The 23646-nt window shown below is 48.2% G+C and overlaps 1 protein-coding gene across 1 annotated transcript; it reads left to right on the top strand.

Annotated features, from left to right (window-relative positions):
- The first annotated feature begins 286 nt into the window (after window positions 1–286).
- On the top strand, window positions 287–22653 carry ARHGAP25 (Rho GTPase activating protein 25). The gene is made up of 11 exons (XM_009936566.2): window positions 287–637; window positions 5972–6165; window positions 8406–8493; window positions 8893–9012; window positions 11662–11869; window positions 14351–14483; window positions 15428–15501; window positions 16070–16191; window positions 16948–17147; window positions 17665–18248; window positions 18841–22653. The coding sequence occupies exons 1-11, from the start codon at window positions 577–579 to the stop codon at window positions 19049–19051; spliced, it is 1995 nt and encodes a 664-aa protein (XP_009934868.2). The 5' UTR covers window positions 287–576; the 3' UTR covers window positions 19052–22653.
- The last annotated feature ends 993 nt before the right edge of the window (window positions 22654–23646 follow it).

Here is a 23646-nt window from a genome sequence, read left to right as displayed (position 1 = left end):
GCACACAGGGATGCATTAGGACATCCAGAGATGCCATCCTGCGGCATTCAGCCGTGGCCACCTGAGCCACAGCCTGCTCTGCTTTGCCGCTGAGCAAAACATTTCCCGAAACTCCGCGCTGGGCCGTGTCCTTCAGCGAGCACTTTTCTAGCGCACCAATGGCACTGAGAAGGACACCCACTTCCTCAAATGCAACGAGCAGCGTACGGAGAACAACCTTGGGCAGCCACATTTCAGTGCAGGCTGGGGCCGGGCTGCTGCATCTCCCCATCAGCCAAAGCGGGTAGCAAAAAGGGGAGCAAAAAAGGTGGCATCACCTTGGCATCATCAGGGAAGCAAGACGAGAGCTTTGCAGGAAAGCAGGGCAGGAAAGTACTTTTATGGGGTTGTTCACAGCTGCTCTCAGAGGAGGGAGGAGGAAGTACGTTGGCAAATCAACCCTTGCCGAGCCGTCGCTCTTCGTGGGGGGGATCGCACCCTGGGTGCAGGATCCCCACAGGACTATCAGAGCTTCATTTCAGGCCGTCTCCTCAGCAAGCCCCGCTTTGAAAAAAAGAAAGCCCCTCCTGATCCAAAATGTCTCTCAAGCTGCCACGGAACTGGGATTTCAACCTAAAAATGGATGCTGCAAAAATAGGTACCGTGACTGTTTCTTTATGCCCTTCTGTTTCTGCTTCAGCCTTTCAGGTGCAAGCCGGGGTCTGCTGGGGTGCCTGTGGCCAAGCCCGGATGCAATTTTGGCCATGGCTCAGACACAAACCCACTTCTGGCCTCAGTGGGGTGACCTGGCCCCCAGCTACTGCTTTCAAGACAGCAGATGGTTTGCAAATGATTTGCAAGAGGTGATTTGCAAAGTTGTCACCGAGGGATGCTGTGAGCACGGTCAGGGCTGTGGCTCTGAGGCTGGAGCAGTGGCTGTCTCGGTAGGGTGGGGAATGGGGGGACCTGGCAGTGTGGGCCTGCTGCCCACCCAAAATCCAGGTTTGGGGGGGATTTAAACCACACGGACTCCTTCCGCTGGCACAAGCTTTGCAGGAGGTGAAGTGCAGGCCAAGAGGTGGACAGAGCGGTGCAGGAAGCAATCTCGCTCTTGCTCAGGTTTCTTCGCCCACCCTGACGTCATTGGTTTCCTCTCACCGGTGGTAAAGAGCCACCTGACGCCCATGACGGGCTCTGTGCCGTGGGACGGCTTCACTGTGTGATTTCCTGACTTCTCTGGTGCCTCTGCCCAGGCTTTGCACAGCTCTTCTCTACCATGGGCTCGATCTCCAGCATGAAAACCACGTGAGAATGCCTTTGGGAAGGAGTGAGGGATCCCTACAGTGGGCTCCGTGGCCAAAAAATCCTGGTGGAGTCATTGCCTGCTTTTGGGTCGAGCAACCAGGGAAGGGATTTGGGGTTGAGGATGCTGCGGTCAAGGAAGGGGTGCACAAGCCCAGCCTCGTGCACACACTGAGACAAAGGCCCTCCGTGGTCCTGGCACTGGTGCCAAAACATGATCAAGGCATACACTGGCAATTTGATTTCTCCCTGCAGTGGAGAGATTTGACCATGCTGGTCTCTGTGTGCTGAGCTCTTCCTCCCCGCACCTTGCGTCAGCTTGCAAGTTCGTCCTGGCTGGATTTTCTTGCAAAGGCACTTTGGACTTCTATCTGAACCTGCTTTCACTGCAGTAATCCAACAATTTACTTCACACAAGGCCCCAGGTGAAGCACCACTGGTCCCCAGCAGCCACCGCTGTGGCTGGGCTCGGCAGGATGGGCAGGATGAAAGACCGGGTGGTCCAGCAGCTTGCAGGCAGACAGAGGAAGCAGTGCCATCACCCGCACCCATCAGCTTGCAGGACAGCAGTGGAGAAATCCTCACATAGTTATCATGGAAGAATCCTGGATTCCTGCATTGCCCGTTCTCAGGATAATTAATACTCTTTTGCACAGGGCCTGTGGAGCAGTGGATAAATTCAACCCATAGCTCAGAAAAAAAGGCCAGGGGACACTGAGCCTGCTGGCTGATGGGAATCAGCCAGGGTGGAGAGGGGACACAGGCTTGAACCTGTGTTGTTACCAGGAATTGCTATTTTTATCAAGAAAATCTACCTGTGATGAAATTCTGGGCGCTTTTTGCAGCTTGCAGCTGCTGTGAGCCCATGAGATGAGGGTTGTGTGTGCATGTGCAGAGACCTGAGCGCTGGGGTGCAGCTCGGTGCATCGACTCTTCTCATGCTTTGGGGTTTCTGGCTGCGGGAACCAGCTGCTGCTGTCTTCAGGGGTGCAGCAGAGATGTGACTTGCCTGTGGAAAATGTTTGCAGAATAGTCACCACCGGCCTCGCTGGCTCCTCCCAGCTTTGGGACACTTCCCCCTCCTTGTCCCCAGCCGTGGCCATGGCACAAGCAGCTTTTGTAAAGCCCCAGGACAGCGTGCCAGCTCCTGCGTGCTTCCTCATGCTGAGAAAAGTGCAAATCTATTTATTTCAATGAAGGAGAAAATGGCATTTGCAATTTTTATTGCAAAACCTATTGTGGCACTTTTGTTTTTACTGGTTTTTATTGCAAGTACCCGAGGTCCCTCCTGTGGGGCAGGACCAAAGGGGATAGCAGGGAGGGCTCTTGCCCAAGACAATGATTTGGGGCTGGAGCCAGCTTTGATGTGGATACAACGGTGGCACGTGATGCAGTTTCTCCTGAAGTCACACTTTGGCAGTGGCTCCTCTTTTCTGGGAGCAGGCAGCAGGACATGGCCACCCTGCTGTGGCCAGTCCCAATGGCTGGAGGAAGAGCAAGGATGTTTTGGAGGAAACACTCAACTTCAGAGGCGGTTACCGCAGGAAACGCTTCAGGGGGCACCACATTTGCTCTTAGTGGCTCTTTCCTGCCCTGCGAGAGTGGCAAGGAGGAGCAGGGCCAAGTGTGGCAGGGATGCATTGGTGAGGGAGGACGTGGTTGTAACTGCTGGACCACCCTGCTGAGAACCAGGCAAAAAGTTTCGCCCCAACCCTGCGTAAAATTTTCATCTGGTCATCACACGTGAGCTGCACATTGCACTGGCCACAAAAGGTAGGAACTTGGAAAAGTGGTAAGGGAGGGAGCCGCAGCCTTGGTAGTTCTGGTTTAGTGAATGCAGAAAACTTTCCACAGGGCAAAAATAGCCTCACTGTCTGCAAAGCCAAAGTCCCCACAGCAGCTCCCTCCCCACACCTCTACACAAGTGCCGTGGTGGGGGTGGTGGTTGGGGAGTGCTCGTTTTGTGGGTAAGAAGGATCCTGCAAACTGTTCTTTTGGCCTTAAATGACCCCATAGTACAGGGGGATCTGTCTTGTGCAGAGCGAAAATACATCTGCGTGTTCACATGGGTGCATGTGTACATGCATGAACATGGCCAAGCCATCGCTAAGCACAGGCCTCTGGTTGCTCCCCGAGCCTGGCGCTTCAGAAAGGCTGATGCTAAAGAAACGGGACCCAAGTGTACCCCTCTGAATGCACATTCCTTATGCGCCTGGGGAAGGCTTTAAAGAGGGAGAGAATAAATCTTATTTCCAGAAAGGAGCAAGCAATTTAAGCTCAAGGCTGAGAGCAGAAGAAACCCCCGGGTAGCAGTGCCTGCCAGGTTGCTTCCTTTCTGTGGTGCAGAGCCCTGATGCAGCTGTGACGGGCTTAGAGGGAGATTAATATCTCAGATAAAAGGTAGTAAAACATTGCATTTTTCATCAAAGACACTATTTCTCCTTCCAAGTCTTGTGCCGCTGGAATATCAGTGCTGTTGGGTTGAGCTGAGCTCTTTGGGGAAGGCTGAACACGGAGCTGGTGGATGGAGACACATCCCTCATCTCCACCCATTTGGGTGTGAGTGTGGACCCTGCGAGCTGCGTTGCAACAGCTTCACTTCGGATCTTAATCCTTGATTAATCCTTCGGATCCTTAATCCCTTGTGATCATCCGTGCTTGGTACAGAGACCTCACTCTGCAAATGTTAGCACTAATTAAACAAAGCAAATATTGGCATCTGTTTCATCGAGGGGGAGATAAGGTCCTATGATCGGATAGAAGAACACACAGCAAGATTCGGGAAGGCATCACAGTGCTGGCTCGCGGGAGTTTCTGCAGAACAGGGCTAGTCCGGAGCCAGCCCACTCGGGATTTGCTCTTGGGCAATGGGCTGTGGTTTCCACAGAGCAAAGCGTTCGCGAGAGGCAGGCAGCGCCCTGCACCCAGCAGCCTTCACGCTCCCGGTAGCTGCTCCACCCCGTGGATCATTCCCCAAAAATCCTCACCCCTGAGGAGTCAGTGGCAGCCGCAAGACATGAAGGAACACGATTTATGGAGAGGAGCGATGCTGCTCGAGAGCAGTTTGCTAAGAGACATACTAATATTTATGAGATTTGAGCAATGCAGATGTTTTGGCAAAGAGCAAAGAAGCTGCCTGGAGCTTGAGGTGCAATTTGGAAACCCCGTTTTGGTTTTTGCATCAGGGTAATCCCCAGTAACAGCATTTTTCAGGGGAGCTGGCTGGCAAATCCCTTTTGAAGGTCCTTGCTTACAACCACATCTTCTGCAGGGGACATCCCACATCAGCATGCGTTGAGATACAAGCAGCATCCTCACTGTGTTTCAAAGGCTGAATTTTGGATTCATAATATTTTTTGATTTTTGGAAAGGGATTTTCAATCCTGTAACAGGTTTGTAGTGGAGAGGTGAGCTCAGAGTGCCCTACCCAAGCCTGGCTCCGAAGGATGAAGGCAAAACGCAGCGGGGATTCTTGCTTCAGGGGATTTCAGAAGGGGAAGCCGGGAACACTCTTGAACTGCAGCACCTCTGACCTCTGAAGCAACTGCTAACCGCTCGGCACGGAGTGCAAAATGTTTCATAGGCTCATGTGATTTTTAGGTTTTTTCCTTTTTTAAGCTTGTCCTTTGCACTCAGGTCCACGCCAGGATTCATTGATGTTCATATCTAACACAGCTTTTGCAGCTCTCTGCTCTGCTGACCAGCTCAGGGGAAAAGTGGGCATCTGGGGGTAGAGATATGGGGCCGCCGCAGCTTCCCCATCCCACAGCATTGCACAACGCCTCCCTCGCAGCCCTGGCTCAGCCCGAATGCCCTCTGCCAGCAAACGCTGCTGGGCTCAGGGCCTCGCATCCTCCAGCACCCTCACGTGCAGCACCCAGCCAGGTGCCATCAGCTCCGTTTTAGCAGTGGAGACATAAGACCTCAGGAAGTCACCACGTGCAGAGACCAGTGAAGCTGAATTCCCGTGGAGTGATATAATTATTTTTGCCCTGCAACGATAAAGGTTAACTCTACCCAGCTGGAATGGCACTGGGGTTCTGCAGTGCCTGATCCAGAGGCAAAAATCAAAGTGTCCCTTCTGGACACAATCCCTCGCAATGCATTTACCACCACAGAAGCATTTAGAGATGTCACAGAGCCATGCTGCTGGTCCCTGGCACAGGTCAGTGGCACCAACGGGACTCATCTGCATAATGCAAATGGGAGACAGGGGACACTGCTCTGCCCATCCAGTAAATCCACACCGGCACTTTTCCCCACCTTGGAGACCTTCCAGTCTCATTGTATGAGAACTGCCCCATTGGCAACACCAGGCAATGCTCTACCAGAGCAAAACTGCAGTTTCAAAACATCTGTTTTCAAGCCAGGCTGGGTCGTTCCGCTATCGCTGCTGCAGGCTTTTTGGGGTGGGTATTAAAAAAACACACACTCCCATTAAAAAAAAGCTAATGATTTTCTTCTCACTTGCAAGACAATTACTCCCACGCAGGAAAAAGGAAGCACATACTGACAGATACTGCAGCCACTTCCTTTAAAAACTCTAGCCAGTTTGCTCAGCACCGGCAGAGGGGCAGAGAGCAGCTCTCGCTGTTGTAGCTTAAATCGATCCTGGGGACAGCCAGCGCGGGTCTGCTGGCAACTCGTCCCCGTGCGTCCCTGCCAGCCCATCCCTCTCTTTCCTTCGCAGCCCGCTCCAAGAGTGTGATGAGCGGCGAGGCAGCGGGCGCCCGCCCGGCCTCCCCCAACCCTCTGGAGAGGCCTCTGAAGATCGGCTGGCTGAAAAAGCAGCGCTCCATCGTCAAGAACTGGCAGCAGCGGTACTTTGTGCTTAAGGGCCAGCAGCTTTACTACTACAAGGACGAGGACGATGTCAAACCACAGGTAGGATGAGGCCACTGAGCTTTGCCAGTCCTCAGTTTCCACCTTCTTGCAGCTTTGCTCATAGGGAAATGGATTGGGGATGGGTCTGGAGTAGGGTATTAAAGATGTTTTCTGCCTCTGGGCAGTAACAGAGATGAGATATCCTGATCAGCATCACCTATGCACTTAAATTCTTAAAGTGCCTGCAAGCCCTGCTGGGGGCTTGGTACCTCTGTGCCCAAGCAATGGGGTGCTGGAAAAAAACCAAACAGTTACCAACTAAAAAGTTGCTACCATTCTCCAAGACAACAGAAAAAGCCTGGGGAGACAAAGAGCTCAGTACACTGCCATTTTTGTGATGGCAGGTGCAGCGATGGGTGCACAAGATGACAGGAGCTTTGAGAGAGGTTTCAGCCATGCACTTGGTGGGAAAGGAATCTTACAGGATGCTTTTAGGGAAAAACAAGCAGGACTTTCAGCATAGCCTGGGTGTGAGGATCTGCCCAAGACAGATCTCTTGGCAGGGCTGTGGGCTGGACAGATGACAGCGAAGGGCACCTGCTTCCTTAGGAGCTCTTGCCATGGGAGGGGGAAGCTGGAGGGATAAAGAAAGGAAATGTCTCTCTCTCTCCGGCCTCCGGGTTTGTATCCCATCCTGGCCCAGCCCCGACCTTCGCAGAAGGCTCAGTGGTGCGGATGCTGTTTGTGTTATTCAGCTGCTGCCCTAGTCCACCCTGCACAGCCAGAGGAAACCTGTCCCACTGCCTTTTCCTCTAAGGGAAAAGGCTTGAAATCTGCTGAATGCTCCAGTGGATGTCAGCGCTGATGGTTTTTGATATCCCCAGGAGAGCACAACATGCACCAACCCTTTGCACAAAATGGGAGTGTGATCGCCCACCTGGGTACGATTTAAATGTCAGCACCAGTGCCTGACGTCCGCAGCCTTCCGGCAGCATCATCCCATCTTCAGTCCTTCCGAGGCGCAACAAGCCCTCTGTCTCACCTGTATAAACCATTTCTCAGAGTACGCATTGTAGTGCACTTGCCAGGAAGAAATCACATTGTTTCTCCAGTTTACATGGGTAACTTCTTAGTTTTTCAACCATTTTCTCCATACTGTAACTTACTTTTTGAATATCCACCATCTTTTCCTTGTTTTGAAAAATTTCAGGGAAAGATCCTCCCCTTTTCTGGAAAAGCCACTGTCTGTACAAATTGTTACTGGTAGCAAAATTAATCTTAAGATAGAAAATGCTCGTGAGGCGAAGGCGATCAGTAGACCTTCAGGGTGAAAGCACAGGGCTGAGCCCAATGGGATCCAGGTTTTATTTCTGCCTTTGCCCCGCTTCAGGGGTGACTGGGAAGAGCAGTCTCCCTGGTTGTGAGTGGGATGTAGAGACAGAAGTGCTGCAAAAAGTGTATTGCCATTTGTGGTGCTTTTGGCAGCTCTCACCGTGACACTGATGCATCATTCAGGGTCACTTCAAGCCTCTCTGATCCCATCAAAGATTCTGATTGATACGGCTGCAATTCAGGCTCTTGAAGCGCTGATGGTCCTTGCTGCTCACAGGAGCCCAATGGCTTTCAGGAGGCTAAAATAGCTGAGAAACTTCATTTCTATGGCACAGGCTCATTTCCTGCCCTGGGGTGCTGACTCATACGCCTGCTCGGCCCCCACATGCCTCGTCCACTCCCCACCCATCCTTTCCGGCGGGGACCAAGCTGCCCGCGTTCGCCACGACAGCTGGGGAAAGGAAGGCCCAAAATAAATGGCTGTTTTCCACTTTGCTTTTGTATTTCCCCTCTCTTTTTCTTCTTTTTCTCTACTCCTCTCCTGCAAACTTTGACCTTGGTTTTTGGTTTTAAGCGATGCTGTGTTAAAGAAACAGTTTTCTTGCTCTGGTGCAGCAGAAACAGGATGCTCCGGTGTTTTGCCAAGTCCCTTCTCCTTTGTGCTTTCTTCTTCCACTCCCAAGAGGGGTTAAAAAAACATGAGAAGGGAGGAAAAAAATGAAAGAGCAAAATCACCAATTTTCTTATTCCAAGAGTCATTTCATCAGATAAACTGGCATTTAAGAAATGTCCCTTCTTGTCTGAAAAGTAATTTTTAGTGTGTGTGTGTGTATATATATATATCAGGCTCCCAGGTCCTGCAATCTGTTTGAAAGAAGGACTTTGATCCTCAGTGCTGACACATGGTAGTGTCAGCCTCGCAAAGATGGGACACGGGTGTTTGCAGCTCCTGCTCTTCTTTGTCCTAGGGCTGCCTGTCTCTTCAGGGAAGCACCATCAAGGAGGTGGCCAGCAACCCAGAGGAAGGGGGGAAATTTATCTTCGAAATCATCCCAGGTGAGGATGTTGCACTCCTCTTCGTTGCATGCTTTTGGGCTGGAGTGTTCACGCAATATCATTTGGGCAAGTCACCTTGCCAGTCTTTTCAAGGTCCCCACAGCGCTGTGTTGCACATGAAAATTAATGCTTTGCTTTCAATATTCATGTCAGAGCTGGAAGTGTCAGTGTCCACGTCCCATGCTGAGAAGCCTTACCAAGCTGCAACGTTAAGCAGTTTCTGTTCCTTTCTTGCAGACCTTTGCCAAGGGTGAAATGTAAAAGTGCTGCTTCATTTCACAGCCAAATAGACATTAATGGAGAAATTTGGAGCCAAAAGCATTTAGTAAAAAAAACAACAAGAATGTGTCTTTTCTCCTCCAATCCTCTCTATAAATGACGCATAAATTTTTTTTGTAGGGGTCTCTGGAGACCAGAACCGGACAGGGCAGGACACCTGCGTGCTCATGGCTAATTCCCAGTCTGAGATGGAGGAATGGGTTAAATCCATCCGACGAGTGCTGGGGTCAGCGTCAGGAGGTAATGGGGAGCAGGGATGGCTCTTGGAGAAGCGATTTCCTACCATCTTGCGTTCCGCAGTATTTTTGTGCAAGGATTTCAAAGCTGGGCTTACAAACCCTTGAAACTGGAAAATGGAGCTGTAATGAGACTATAATTTGTAACACCTTAGAAACCTACTCCTAGACCGGACCCCACAGTGTTGAGTCTGCTGCAAACGTGGACAGTGTTAAGGAAATGGCAGCCACGCACGAATGAAGATTTCTGGGCTGGTTTCAACCTCTTTTGCAAACTTCCTTGTTGACTTATTGACCCTAGAAAATGTTGTTCTTGAAAACAACTGGTATTCAGGGATGAAACATTAAACAATCTGGCCTTTCACCTGCCAATTTCCTTGCTTCGCCTCTCTTCCAGCTTTTCTTGCTCAGCCCAGCCCTTCTGCCCCAATTTGCTCTGCAGAGTTTGCCTTGGCCACGCAATGGCCCTCCCCACACACAGGCAAGGCTTGTGGCAACAGGATCCTTGCTTCCACCTCCCTTGGGTGTGCATTTATGCCATTACAAAATTGTGGTCAGGGAAGTATAAAAAATTAATCGATCAGAAAGGAGCACACTGTAAATTTGCCACCACAGGTGAAGCCCACAGAGGAAACAGCAAAGGTCTCTCCAGCCACTTACCCATAAGGATGAACTATCCTGACTTTTCCTATAAGGATGAACTCCTATAAGCAAGATCCACCAATGAAACAGGGCTGGGAGTCTCTTTAGCTCTCTTCCAAAAGAACACTAACCTAGATGGTCATCCTGAGCCTCTCCTCTCTCCCTCTGTGCTTTGTCCTGACTACTTCTATAATTTTTATAGGGTCTATGCCCTTCAGGTGTATAAGACAAGCATGATGGACCTCCGGTCTCCCATAGCTCCTGTGTTAATATAAATCACAGCAGTTCAGAGGCAAGCAGGCGCTGCCAGTTTGAGCTTTTTCACTGTGACCCTGCCATAGGCACAGATAAGCTTCACCTAAACAACGACAGAGCTGTTTTTCTCTGCAACCCTGTTGTTTTCTCCCTCTAAAATTAAACATGCTGACCCTGGAGGAGGCAGCATTACTTATCTGAAATTAGAATTGCGTGAGCCAGAAATTTTCAGGGCACTGCCCACCTGGCTGTAATATTTAATAAGCACTCCACATCTGATACTTGCTTAAACTTTGGAGGCTGCCAGTTTCTTCCAGCTAGATAAAGTGACCTTATATGATAGAAAATGTAAATTTATAGTAGTACAGAAAGCCCCGAGGACAGCAGAGAAGTCAGACACTATGGAGCTGCATTTTATGTCAATACACAGGTTAACGGACCCCGAAACTTCACGCTTCAGGTTTTTGGCTTCAATGCAAGCTGAGGTAACGTGTGCTTTTAAAGCAACCCACTGCATGGTGGAAGATTTGGCAATAGCCCACCTGGAAGCAGCCCCATGTGACCCAGCTAGTTGTGAGCTTGTTGCACACCAAAAAAGCACAGCAGCTGCAAAGTATGAAGCAGTGGCAAAAGCATCTCCAAAATCTTCGAGGGGTGTTGCAGGTCTGGCTGCCACCCTACAACAGCCACCTGCCGAGCGGGCTGGGATGGGCATTGCAGTGGCCCTGGGGACGTATCCCCAAACTAACAAATCTACCAGCTTGCAGTTAAATAAGCAATTCATTATCAGCTACCAAAGCAGAGGGGCAAAAAAACCAAAAAAAGCTGTTTGCCTTTACTGTACACAATGACAGGTTTATATTCATTATTTAAAAGTGTAAGCAAGTCATAAATGGAAAACCCTCATGATTAGGCAGGTGCCGACAAGCCTTGTGGTTCCATATGAGAGTGTTTACTTACATTTTCCTGGTGTGGAACGTACACAGGAATTATTTCAGCCTTCAGAGCACGAGGTGAACACATCACAGGCACTGCCAGGGCAAAAAAATGGTAGAGGACTATAGGACCCTTTGCCATTAATACCCCAGTGCCAGTTTGAGTCGGGATTTGTCTGCTCTTACCATGCCCCATTCTCCAAGGAGGAAGAGCTGGGATGCAGGCTGCTGCCTTCCCACCTTCGAGCTCTTCTTTTGCTGCGAGTTCAGGAGGAAAAAGCCATTGCTCCCAAGAAAAGGTACCACCCGTTGCAAAATACTGCTCTTCTTTGCGCAGGGGAGTTCCTGGAGGGTGAGAGGAGAGGGGAGGGGGAACAAAAGCAACTAAATCAGCAAGACTTTCATTCCCAAATCTCTGCAAGGAAGCTTTTCTTATTTCTTGGTGGTCTCTGTGCTTTCTATATCCTTCAGGGTTGTGTAATGAGCTTGCCTTCTCTCCCTGTGCCCTCGCATCAGCCTTTTTGCTGTTCCTGTCTCCCTCTGTATCAGCACCCTGCTCCAAGGCAGGCAAGCAGCATGGCAAAAAAACCAGGCTCACTGCTTGATTTTAATCTTTTTGAGAACTGTTGATTATTTGGGGGAGGAACAAGGTTTCATTTTGCTATTATTTCTTCGGAAGAAGTTCTGCTTTCCCCCAGTCTGCAGACTTCTTGTAGCTCCTACGCTATCAGAAAAGCACATTTGCACCAGATGCACTTTGGCAGGTCATGTGCCTTTAGCAAAACTTTTGGACTTCTCTAACCCCTCTGTCCTTTCCCTAGTGGTGTTCGGCCAGCGCTTGGCAGAGACCATGGCCTATGAGCAGAAATTTGGGCAGCACCAGGTCCCCATCCTGGTGCAGAAGTGTGCCGAGTTCATCCGGGAGCACGGCGTGAGTGAGGAGGGCATCTTCCGCCTCCCTGGCCAGGACAACCTGGTGAAACAGCTCAGAGACGCATTCGATGCTGGGGAGAGGCCATCATTTGACCGGTAAAGCTGGATTGCCCCTCTCCTACACAGCTAGGTCTCACACACCCCAAAATCTGGGGAAAAGCAGCCCCAGAGAGCCCGGCAGTGCCCTGCAGGAAACTTGGACCCTCCCGCAGGGCTTCACAAGGAGAGACGATTCAGCAGAAACCCCCAGTGGAGGCAAAACCAACATCAGAGGGTACTGAGATGGGATTCACGGAAAGAAAGGAAAGCATTTAGGAAAATCTTGGCCCCACACAGCAATTATCTTTTGCAGGAGCAGCCAAGGAAGGAGGTAAAGCAAAGAGCCTACATAGCCCATCAGCTAAGGGCAGAGAAAGGAAAGCAAGTAGAGGATCACAAATAAGCGCAAAGAACACCCTAACGCACATGGTAGAAGTTATTTCTTTCCCTGCCAGCCTATAGCCATGATATTTTCCTCCCGTTGCTTTTCCCTACAACACCATATAGTGATGAGAGAGAGATTTTGGCTTCTTCAAGGCTGCACCCTCCCAATCTCCTTCCACTGCAGGGCTAAGAGAAAACAGCAAATTCCCTGGAGCTGAGAGAGCTCCCTGTAGGTCTCAGAGAGGCTCTGGAGAGAGAGATTTGCTACTGCTACCTCTGTCATGCCCCCTGCAAAATGAGAGAAGAAAGCTAAACCCCTGGTGCATCTCTTTAAAGCCTTCCTTTGATAGCTCGAAGACCAGCTGTCCCTGCAGGCCCCCCATTTTCTCTAAGGAGGTTCCCCAACTGTCCCCACCCCCAAGTTAGAGTTTAACCCCTTGCTTTTGGCCCCGGTTGCGTAAGGCATTGCTCAGCGTCCCTGCTCACTCATGCAGGTGGCTCTGGGGCTTTACCCAACAGCTTGCACTGGTGAAAGCAATGACCCCTGTGTTGGGATAAAGGAAAAGTGGGTCCTGCCTTTCCATGGCACCTAAAGTGAGGCTTTTCGGTTTAATTCCTGCCCTGCCCTGTCCACCATAATGGAGACAAGGAGTGCCCAGGCTGCTGCATGTGTATGAAGGTGCTTGATACTGCCCGTGGTGATGCCCCATCTATGCAGACCCAGGGAGCTGCCCCACATGGCATCACCTGAGCTCTGAGAGCCACCAGCAAAATCTAGGGTGCCTGTGGGAGGGCAGCACCCAAAACCACGAGCTTCCCTGGACTTTTGTGCAAAACAGTTTGCCTAAGCAGAGTGCAGGGGCCCCTTCTCTGTGTCTGCAGGCCTGTCCCTAACCACAAAACTCTTCCTGCTTTTACCCAGCTTTATTAGGAAAAACCACAGAACTTTTACCTAAATAATCCCTGTGCTGTGCAAGGTAGAGCCACAGCTGCTCTGGAAGCATAACATCCCGGCTGTTGGTTTTGCAGCTGAATATTTTTTGCTTTCTGGGTGCCGGAGCCCTGCTGACAGCTCTCCTGTTGTAACCTGCATGGGGGTCATAGGAAGGTGAAGCTTTTTTTTTTTTCTTCCCCTCCAGAACTGTGTTTTGCAGTGGGGCATGGCAGGGGAGTTTGGCCCTTTTCCCAGCACCCTGCAATGTTAACCCTGTGCTGCAGGGTTTGGTACAAGCATCGCTGCGGTGATCTCAGGGTGACTGCAACCCCCATGAACGTCAACCAAAACATTTTCTTAGTGAGGAGGAAGGCAAATAATGGGGTTTCCAGTGACCTGAATGCTGCAAGATGCTGGCTCGACCTTCAGTGCCATCTTCACAGCCTGTTTGGGTTTGCACAGGCACACTTGCATGCACAAGCACAGCAGGATTGGGTGGAGAGCATTAGAAAACTGCCATTGCAGCCCAGGCATCCAGCATGCCTAATGTGTGTTTTGGTAGGCCCTAAAAAACCACAAGTCTGAAAAAAATCCTCTATGGTTATGCGCATTTGTTAAAAATAACAGTATTTTAGAAACCCCAATCAATCCTAAAAATAAATGACCTGGGAGATTTTTGCTAGAAGTTTATAACAGTTTAGCGACTTCAAGGTAGGTCACATTAGAGGCTTATGATCTTGACAGTGTCCTTCTGACATAATGTAAACTATATGGTATGCAAAGCTGCAAACATCTGTCCCGGCAGAACAACTTCAGTAATTGCTGTTATTCTTAAAAACCCCAGGCAAGCTTCGCCAGTTCTGTACAGACTGGGGAGTGCCTGCCAAACATGTGAACAGCAGACAACATTTGCATGCAAACCCTCATGAGTCAAAAGTAGGCTGGGAAGGCTCAGCCTGGGTATGAACACTGGGGACCTTCCAGCCCCATGGTGGGGAAAATCTCCACCGAGCATTTATTTTCTTGCCAGCTGGGGCCATTCCCTGGGTTGGGGTGCCCTATGGATTCCCCCCAGCTTGGTTAGGGCTTGCTATTTATCTGTCTCTGTCTCCTGCACCTAGGCACAGAGCTCAAATATAACCTCATGCTCCTGGAGCAGAGTAGGGTTTGCTCACCAGCTGGGTGTGAGTTTCGTGTGAGCAACTCTTTGCACATTGCAGGGATACGGATGTGCACACTGTGGCCTCTCTGTTCAAACTCTACCTGCGGGAGCTCCCCGAGCCAGCTGTACCCTGGATACAGTACGAGGATTTCCTGCTGTGCGGTCAGGTGTTGGACGCAGATGAGAGCAAGGTAGAGATGCATTCATTTCTCTTCTTCTGGCCTTAAAATTTGCTGTGTTTCAGTGCCAGGGCTTTGTGAGCTGGAGATGTCAGGTGCATGTATATAGCTGTGCATTATAAGCTATGCAATTACTGAGTTTTGAAATCTGGAAAAAAAAAAAGGGAAGAAAGTTAAGAGGTTAAATCTCCCAAAGCCACTGGGGTTTCCCAACTTGACAACATGTGTTTACCCATTTTAAAGTTTAACTTTCTGGAGCACATCTAAGAGCTGCTCAGCATCAATTTTCGTTGAGCCCTTGCAGCAAAGAGCAAGTGTGAAAACAAAGAGAAGAAGGAAACACAACCTCCTGCAGTCTCCATCAGCCTGAGCTGACAGAGGGCTCTGGGTGAGACAAGGGAAGGAAGTGGGGATTTGGGACAGGGAGAAGTGAGAAACAGATGGGAACTGTCTTTTCCTAACTATATGTTTTGGTGGAAAATATGTCCCCCCACTGCAAAAAAAAACCACTCACAGATGCTGCTTCTATGCACAAAAAATAAGGCAGATATCCTCAGTAGCAGGAGCACTGCTCAGTGTTCAGCTCTATATTTCCAGGGCAAATGTTTCCTGTAGATTGTTTCACTTCAGGATCATTGGAGTTAAAAATGTCCTATATGTTTACATAGAAGAAAAGCAAGGAGATTAGGCACGGTCATCTCTTTCCGAAGAGCTCATCACACGTGTGCTGGGCTGGAGGGGACTCTGCTCTTTGCTGCTGTGGCAGCCGCAGTGCTGGGCAATGGGTTGCCTCTTGCTGAGCACTGTATGAAAACTTGTCCATGTCCATGCTTGGTCTGCCAGAGAAATGTAATTTCCAAGGTGACAAAATGCCAAGAGGAGAGACCATACAGGGGCGGATGGAGTGACCAGGTCTGTATACATCTTTATACAGCTATTTCTTAATTTGCATTTAGGGCCATCAGGAACTTGTGAAGCAACTGTCCCTCCTTCCAAGAGACAACTACAACCTCCTCAGTTATATCTGCAGGTCAGTCCTCTGCACAAGGTATAAACAGCTCAGATTTGGTGATGATGAGTAGAAATATCATCCTGAAGGCTGAGGCTGACTCCTCTAGAGACAGCCCTCTTAAGCTGTGTTTTGGTTCCCCTCAAGGCACCAAATCCTGACTTCTGTAAAGGGAGAATTTCAGCCACGGGGATAAACACCTTGATGATGTCTGAGCATAAATGCCTACCCTAAAACTGACCTAAGAATCCTTGAGAGTTAAAATCAAGTGAAGTTTTTCTAGACAAAGCCTTGTGCAACAAAACTGTTTGGTTTCACCCAGCCTGGGTCATTTTTCTCTGGTCATTAAATATTAGATGGAGATTTTCCCTTCCTTTTTGCTTTTTGTTTTGGGTGAGCATCTCATCATGTGGTGGTTTTTCTGCTGACACCAATAAGACTCAGCTCCAGGTCACAGTTATAAGGCAACTATATGTATCTGTCCTTGGGACTCAGGATGGATTGATCAGGATTTTACACCAGTGGGTGTGTAAGGCTTTTTGCAGTCTTCCTTCTCTGAATTGAAATATTTGCCCTTGGATTCTGGCAGGTTTCTACATGAAATACAGTTGAACTCTAGCATCAACAAGATGAGTGTGGATAACCTGGCAACAGTGATTGGAGTGAACCTCATCAGACCCAAGATAGAGGATCCTGCAATTATTATGAGAGGTAAAAGAGACTCCTGGAATAATTGGCATAGAAGCACCTGATATGTTTAAATACTCAATTCCGTCCACAAACTTGAAATTAAAAATTTTCTACCGTAGACCCATGGATATAAGCCAAACACATGCCTGGGCACAGTAAGTACAGCAGGGTAAAGCCATGTGTTAGTTAGTCTGTAAATGTGTTAATGGTGACAAAAACCCCTCGGGACTTGCACTGTGTGTTCCCTCCATAGATTTCAAACCATTCAGGAATTTGGTGAAGCCACCTTTCTTTTGCTTAGAGCAGGAAGGTGTGAAATCCTTCTCAGAGAAACAAAGGAAACTCAAAGAAATTACTGTTCAGGTGAGCGAAACTGTAATCCCGTGGGCAAGGACAGATGAGGCAGAACCAGCAGAAGAAATATTTTAAGGCCAAAGACTGCTCTGCCCTACAGACATCACATGCAAATGGTCTGGATATTCATATGCCTGTTTGTATTACTGATAATTGTAGTTTACTTGTCAAGCAAAAGAAGCACAATTTGTGGCTCAGTGCATCTCCCGTCTTGGTTGCTCCACAGTCTACTACTGCTGTTCTGGAGTGATATAAAAATCCCTCCCTTCATTTGGTTTTATGAATGTGCTCCTTTTCTTCACCTGCATTACTATATGCATCTCCATTTTGGATGCTGGAAAGACCAACCAGAAAATGCAAGTGTGAGTGAAAGAAAGCCCATCACATTGGGTCTGCCAGTGACAGATCTCTAATTTCTTCCAGGCACGCCACAGATCCAGAAAGTGATGACTGTGATGATAAGTGACCATGCAGAACTCTTTCCTCCATCCAAGGATGTGCCACCCTCCCCACCCGCCCAAAAAAATGACAAGAAGGCCCCCATCCCGCGCAGCTCCGTGGGCTGGGATGCCGCAGAGGACCCTGTGGTGCCTGGGGCAGAGCGCTTGATCCAAAGGCAAATGGTAAGGCTGGATCCTCAGAGAAATAATAAAACTTAAGTTTAATAAATCTGTGATTAATTATTATGGGATCTAACAGGTCAGTGAGCCACTAAGAGTGCTTGCTGTTGACAGGGTAAAGAGCTGTAACTGTCATCCCTGGAATATCTACGTCAGGGAAATGATGTAGATAAATTTTCCACTTTCCTGTGGAAAATCTACTGTTCTGGGGAAAACGAAAGCTCCTACAGTTTTTTAGCTAAAAGGCAGAATAGATGAAACCTTTTCAGTTCATGCTGGTGAAGTGAAAACATTGAGGATTAAAGGATTTTCTCAGCAAGAAACAATCTCTGCAAAAAATTCTTTTTAATGGAAAACACGATGCAACCCACAACAATTTTGAATGGAAAACTTGTGGCTATTCCTACTGGCATGTTAAAATGTGCCTTTTGTAAATATTGCAGTCACGGCAGTCGCTGCAACCTGTCTCTGCTCACAAAGCAGGATGAGGCTGTCCTGATGCCAAGGCTCTATTTTACAGAGAGACAACCTGAATTCCAGCAGTGTCCCTGGACCAGCTGCGAGCTCGAGTGCACCCAGGGAAGATAACGAGTGCAAAGATACACTGGGAATGTGGAAAACGCAGTCAAGGAAAAGAACTCAGACTTTACCTAACAGGAAATCTTTCCTGACGGCTGCTTCTCTGGGGGAGAAAGGCAGCAATGACAAAAATGACATATTTGCTAGTGACTTTTGGAAAAACTCCCCTGGGAGCAGCATGCGCCCCGTGGTCCCTGAGGGACATAAAAGAACGTTGTCTCACGATCTTTTTAAGCTGCTTGACCTTCACCGGGCTTCGACCTATGATAATGTTCCTACCTTGCAAGCAGAAAGTGGGGAAGGCAGCGGCTCCAGTCCAAGCCCTTCAAGCAGCGGCTCCGATAAGGAATTTCTACCCTGCCCCAGTCCCAGCCACCAGCCAAAGGAAATAGCCAGTCCCACCGGCAGCCCTGCTGAGGTCTCCAAGCCTTTCCAGGAGAGCAGGGAGTTCCTGCAAAACACGATCCTGAAGCTGGAAAAAGCAATGGAGGTACAAAAAAATGACTACGAGGAACAAATTAAAAGGTAACACGCTGCACAGTGCTGCTTTCTGGAGAGTATGAAGTCTTCAGCTCATGCTATTATAACACTAGCATTGCTCAGATTTGTTTACCAGTAATACTATACAGTATGTAATAGTAATGACTAATGATAAAATATAGTATTATAGTAGGCTATCTAAAAGCCAATGCTCATGTGCTGTACTCTCATGACCTAGTTGCTAATGTTATATCACTACAATATTAATATTCTGTAGAGTTCTTGTTACATTATTGTATGGCACCATAATTCTGCAATAATTAGACTGTCCTAATTCTTGTTATTACTACAATATCGTACCACCATACTATCCAGAATTCAGTAATAGCGTTATTATATTATTAGTTGTAAGCATCAGTGTTACCATTGCTTCAGATATTGTTATCATATTATTATAGATCACGTGTATTGATTTGTTGCATTGTGTTATGTGGCCATTGAGGGTCAGGGGATCAGGACAACACCTCTAGCTTATTTTATTTCTTAATGACACAGAAGGCAGACTCCTTTAGAGCTAAACAATAACTTCCCAGCACCATTCTGACCCAATTATTTTACACTCTGTTTCTCTTTGCAGTCTTGAGAAGGAAAACTATGAAGTCTGGGCCAAAGTGGTGAGACTGAATCAGGACATTGAGAGGGAGAAGAAGAAGTCCGAGGAACTGGAGCTGAAGTTGATGAATGTGGAGCGCTCACGGGAGGACATGGTGAAGAAAAACAAGATGCTTGAGGAGGAGATAAAAAACTTAGCTAAATCCACAAGCAAAACTGATGCCAAAACCAACTAAGATAAGACACCCAGCTGTGCACAGACATTAAATGCAGCTGCAGGAACCCACAGGAATTGCCAAGCAGTATCGGAGCCAGGGACTTGTATCGTCCAGTGGTCTGCTACCGACTGTGGGCTGGTTCGGAGGAAGGAGCCCAGAAGTTAGAGGCTGGTTTATGCTTCGAAACAGGAAATTTCAAAAATATTCTTTAGCTTTTTTTGGTGTTTTTTTCAACTCCTTTTTCAGCTGCTCGAGTTACCTGTGGAACAGGCCAATACTTCTTGCTGCTCAATGAGAATATCTTGCACTCAGGAGTTCATAAGGACATGTTATACCTTTACAAAAACAAACCAGGAAGCATCCCTCCTGCCAGCCACCTGGCTCCTTGCCGGAGACACCCACAGTGCTTCTGAGTGGAACAAAATGTCCTTAAATGCTGGATCTGGGGAGACAGAAAAGCTCTGAGGTCTGGGGCGGCACCGCCCGTCACGCAGCATGCCTGGATGGTGGGCTGCAAATGCTGTCAGCACCATGGATCAGGTGTTCACATTAACACATACAGTTGATTACTGCTCTTACAGAGCAAGAGAAGCCCAGACAGCCCATCAGTCCACAGAGAAGAGCTCTCATACAGCATCACTCGCTGTGCTGTGCTAGACTCATCGACATCAAGGCTCCAGGTATAAAATCACAATATCACAAAAATCTCTTCAGTGGCTGTTCAGTTATTTTACACGACTCTTCCTTCTAGCCATGTGTATATAAATCCAGCACAGCTGCTGATAAGGCTTTGGAGAGCACTTTCACGCATCTATACATGGAGTTCTTTGTGCAGAGGGATTCCATCAGCAACTTTACCTGGTACAGAAAATGGGGCTTCTGCATTTGCCTGACGGACAATTTTCAAATAATAACAGATCTGGACTTATTTACCACCTCTGCTTCTGTTTTTCATCATTTCATCTGCGAAGAACAGGATTTCCTCAGCCACTTTGGTGGAAACCTGGCTTTGCACCCCAGCGACAATGCTGGGTCTCCCTGTCACTTGCTGCCATCAGCACAAAGACTAACTGGACCCAAAGGTCTCATAGTGCCAGTGTGGCTATTTGCAAACTTGCCTGCTTGTTTTCCCACTGCTTGCCAGCAAGTCACACTTCCAGCAGTACAACGATGCCGCTGAAGCTTTCGGTGTAGGAAAGAAAATAACAGCACTCTGCAAGCAAACCTTTCACTTCTCACTGATGTTAAGCAGGCAGAGCAGCAACACACAGCCTCAGCCAAGCCTAGAGCCTTCAGGGGAACAGAAAAGGCAAAAACACAGAGATCTATGGGAGTTTTCAAGAAAGATGTCTAGGACCAAACAAGTGCCTCTGTGCCAAGCATGGTGAAATTAAAGCAACAACATTGGATTACTGCTGCTGAGGACATGGCTTTGCCAATATGAAAGTTCAGCTCAACACAGGCTGCAGACCTGCTTGGCAGAGCCTGCAAAGAGAAACGAACTGGGTAGAGAAAGGAACACAGAGAAAATTATGTGAAAAAAGGGGAGCTGGGAGCAGGAAAATGTTACCAGAGGTTAAAAGTCAATATTGGGTATATAGAACTTGCTGCTATCAGCCTTGCTGGGGGGACACTTGTCTAGTCCTAAAACTGAGCCCAGACTCCCGAGTCTCAAACTTAGATTTGGTTTGGTGTGTTGAATCCACCTTTGCTCAGCTGTGGATATAAAGTATGGGTAAAGGAAATGTTTGTGAAAGTTGAGCTGCCTTTAAGAATCTGACCCATCTATAGCTCATTCGACTTACAGACTCTGACTCCAGGTGGTTTTCCTTTCCACAGGATCCCCAGAGACTACACAGCTCCTCACTGTCCTGCCTACAAACCTTCACACCAGGGAATTAATTTTTTCTGGAGGGCTGCATGAGGTTACTGCATGGGGCTACTGCAAAATCACAGTGCCTTCCAGAGGACCCACAGCCAAGGTCCTCTGCTCTTGCAATGATCAAACCTGACTAAAATGTTTCAAACATGATTAAAATGTTTCAAATCCGAAACTTGGAACTTTGAAATCTCAGTGGGGATCACAGTACCCCTTTGCTTTGGACCAGCGGGGCTGGACCTGCTGGCGCAGAGCTCCACAGCCCACAGCCTTGCAGAAGGATAGGTAGGACAGAGAAGAGCCCCAAGGATGACAGTGTGGCCTCCACCAGGCTTAGCCACCTCCAAAGCTGTGCTATCCAAACATCACCTTCCCCATCACCTGCATGTCTCACATGCTACAGCATCCTGAGATGCTGAGATGACACGTTTCTTGTTTCCTGAAGTCTCTTTCAAGCACCACTAACACCACTGATGCGGCAAGTCAAAGCTCCCGCCATGCACCTATGGGACTCACATCTTCTTAACACTCAAAGCAAGAGGTTTCTAATGTGCCTGTGAGATGCGTTTTGCCTGCAATCATTTCAGAGCAACTGTTCCCACTCATGATTCTCTTCTGTGATTTCAGATGACCTTTACAGAGCTGCTTCGGTATTTATTTAATTTTTCTCCTTTGTGAGGAACTCATTACTAGTCTGGGCATGAGGGTCAGGAGTCATTTAGGGAGAAACTTCTCCATTGGCTCTAAGCGAAACATCGTGAACATCTGGGCTGGAAATGCCACACGCTCCTTTCTGCAAAGATCAAAAGTGTGAAGAGGCAAATAATTCCTCCACAGCCCGCAGTAGACTGTAATGACGTGAAAAGGCTTGGCTGAGGCTCAGAAGTCTCAGTGATTAGGACAAGTGCACGTTATTTTCGTATAAACTGCGCATTCCTCCACTTCCGCTGCAGATAGGCAAAACAACCTCTATCAAACCACGACTGTTTCTGAAGATCAGAGTAACTTCTTTGAAGATATTCTGCCCATTAAAATTTGGAGTGTTTATAGTGCTCATATTTAAAAGAGAGACTTTCCAATAGAGGTCAGGTGGGCTGGAAATTCCGAAGTGCATGGGGGGACTGAACAGCCTCAGGGAGTGACATGGGCATCTTACAAGATGGTATTGCTGTTCAGTGCTGTCAGCTTTTTCCAGAGACAGAAAAGCACGGATCTGCCCATGCCAGACCTGTGGGAACTTTGCATCCTTGTCAGTCCCGAGGATACATCCTCTCTGCTCAGCCACGCAAAGCCCAGGGTTGCACCTGAATACTGGCAATGCCAACATCCTACTCTGGATTTAATGCACTTTCAGATCTTCTGCTGGAGACACCAGAACATGAGATCCCTGAAAACTGACTGATGCACGACCTACATTTCCTTTCTCCCTCTCTTTCTGCCACCAAGCCGTGAAGCTTTTTGGGGAAGGAGTAGCAGAGAAAGTCTCTCTTGTTCCTGAAGGTTGCTGTTCCTCTGTGCTGCAAGGAGCATTATAAACTCACAGAGGGTTGTTTGGTGGCTGCTTTTCAGCTCAGCAGGCTTTAAGCATTGATTCTGGATATCCTAGAAAGTGTGAAAATACTACTATCGTATAAAAGTACAACAGACTGTCTATTGTAGAGAATAAAGAATAAACCCTGTAGAAAGATCATTTTCAACCCTGTTCTGGACACTGTAGGCTTGGAAACTGCCCAAAATGCAGTTTTTCACCCTCCCTTAACTCTCACACTGCACAGCCTGAGGACACAAGAGCATCCCCTTCAAGGCGATGGGAGAGTGTGCAGGATAACCTACAAAACATACTGATGATTTTCTTCTCCCTTTAAATGTGATATGGCTTACCAAATTAGGGCAATTAAAACCACGATCTGACGCATCTAAAACAGTTAAACCATGCGTTATGGGGTGAAAATATGACATATTTGAAGATACAATTTTAGTCCTGCTCTCGCTGTCTAGCATTCCTTCCATTACAGCAAAAAATCTGTTTTGCTCTTCTTAGGCATTTACTGCATTCATTCATGAATTCACTATATTTTATCCAGGCATTTGGTAGGCGTGAGAGGCAAGACAGTAAAATTATCCTTCCCACACTATTCTCTTTGGATCCTGACCCAGTCACGCTTAGGCTGACTTATCCCCTCATATTTTATCAAAGTTGCATTTTTGGCATGATAGTAAGTTTCCTTTTTTAGCTTGGCTACTGTATAAAGTAGCAAGTTGGTGTGGGAGGCGAGGTGGACGTGCGGGATAAGTATCAAGCCATAATTTAGGATGGCTTATACAAACGAAAGAAAAGCAGTGAGAACATGTTGTTCCACCCAGGAACTGGAGAGTAATGCAGTCTGTCCTTCCTTTACATGGGAGCCGAAAAATATCCCCAAAACAGGCTGCTCGTAGGAAGTAAAGACTGCCAAATGGAGACTTCTTGTATGAATAATTGTCCCCCAAGGTGGGGAGAAAAAAAGTCTCCAGACTTTCAGCCAAACCTTCCCTGTAAGCAGTCCCACTGTCCCGCTTTCTCTGTGTTTTCCTGCCACCTTGCTGCAGCACAGGGATGCTACGAAGCCAGACCGTCAAACTGGCCTGGAGGAAAGATAACCTGGCAAAAAAGGAGCATCCTGGTAAAGTGAAGGCCAACTTGGGAGCAGGAGGAAGCAGCCAGCATAGCGCGGACAGGAGTTGTCTGAATAAG

This window comes from Opisthocomus hoazin, chromosome 28 (assembly GCF_030867145.1).
Source record: "Opisthocomus hoazin isolate bOpiHoa1 chromosome 28, bOpiHoa1.hap1, whole genome shotgun sequence".
Lineage (NCBI taxonomy): Eukaryota > Metazoa > Chordata > Aves > Opisthocomiformes > Opisthocomidae > Opisthocomus > Opisthocomus hoazin.
Note: the sequence above shows the minus strand (reverse complement) of the source record. Positions and strands in the feature narration are given on the sequence as shown.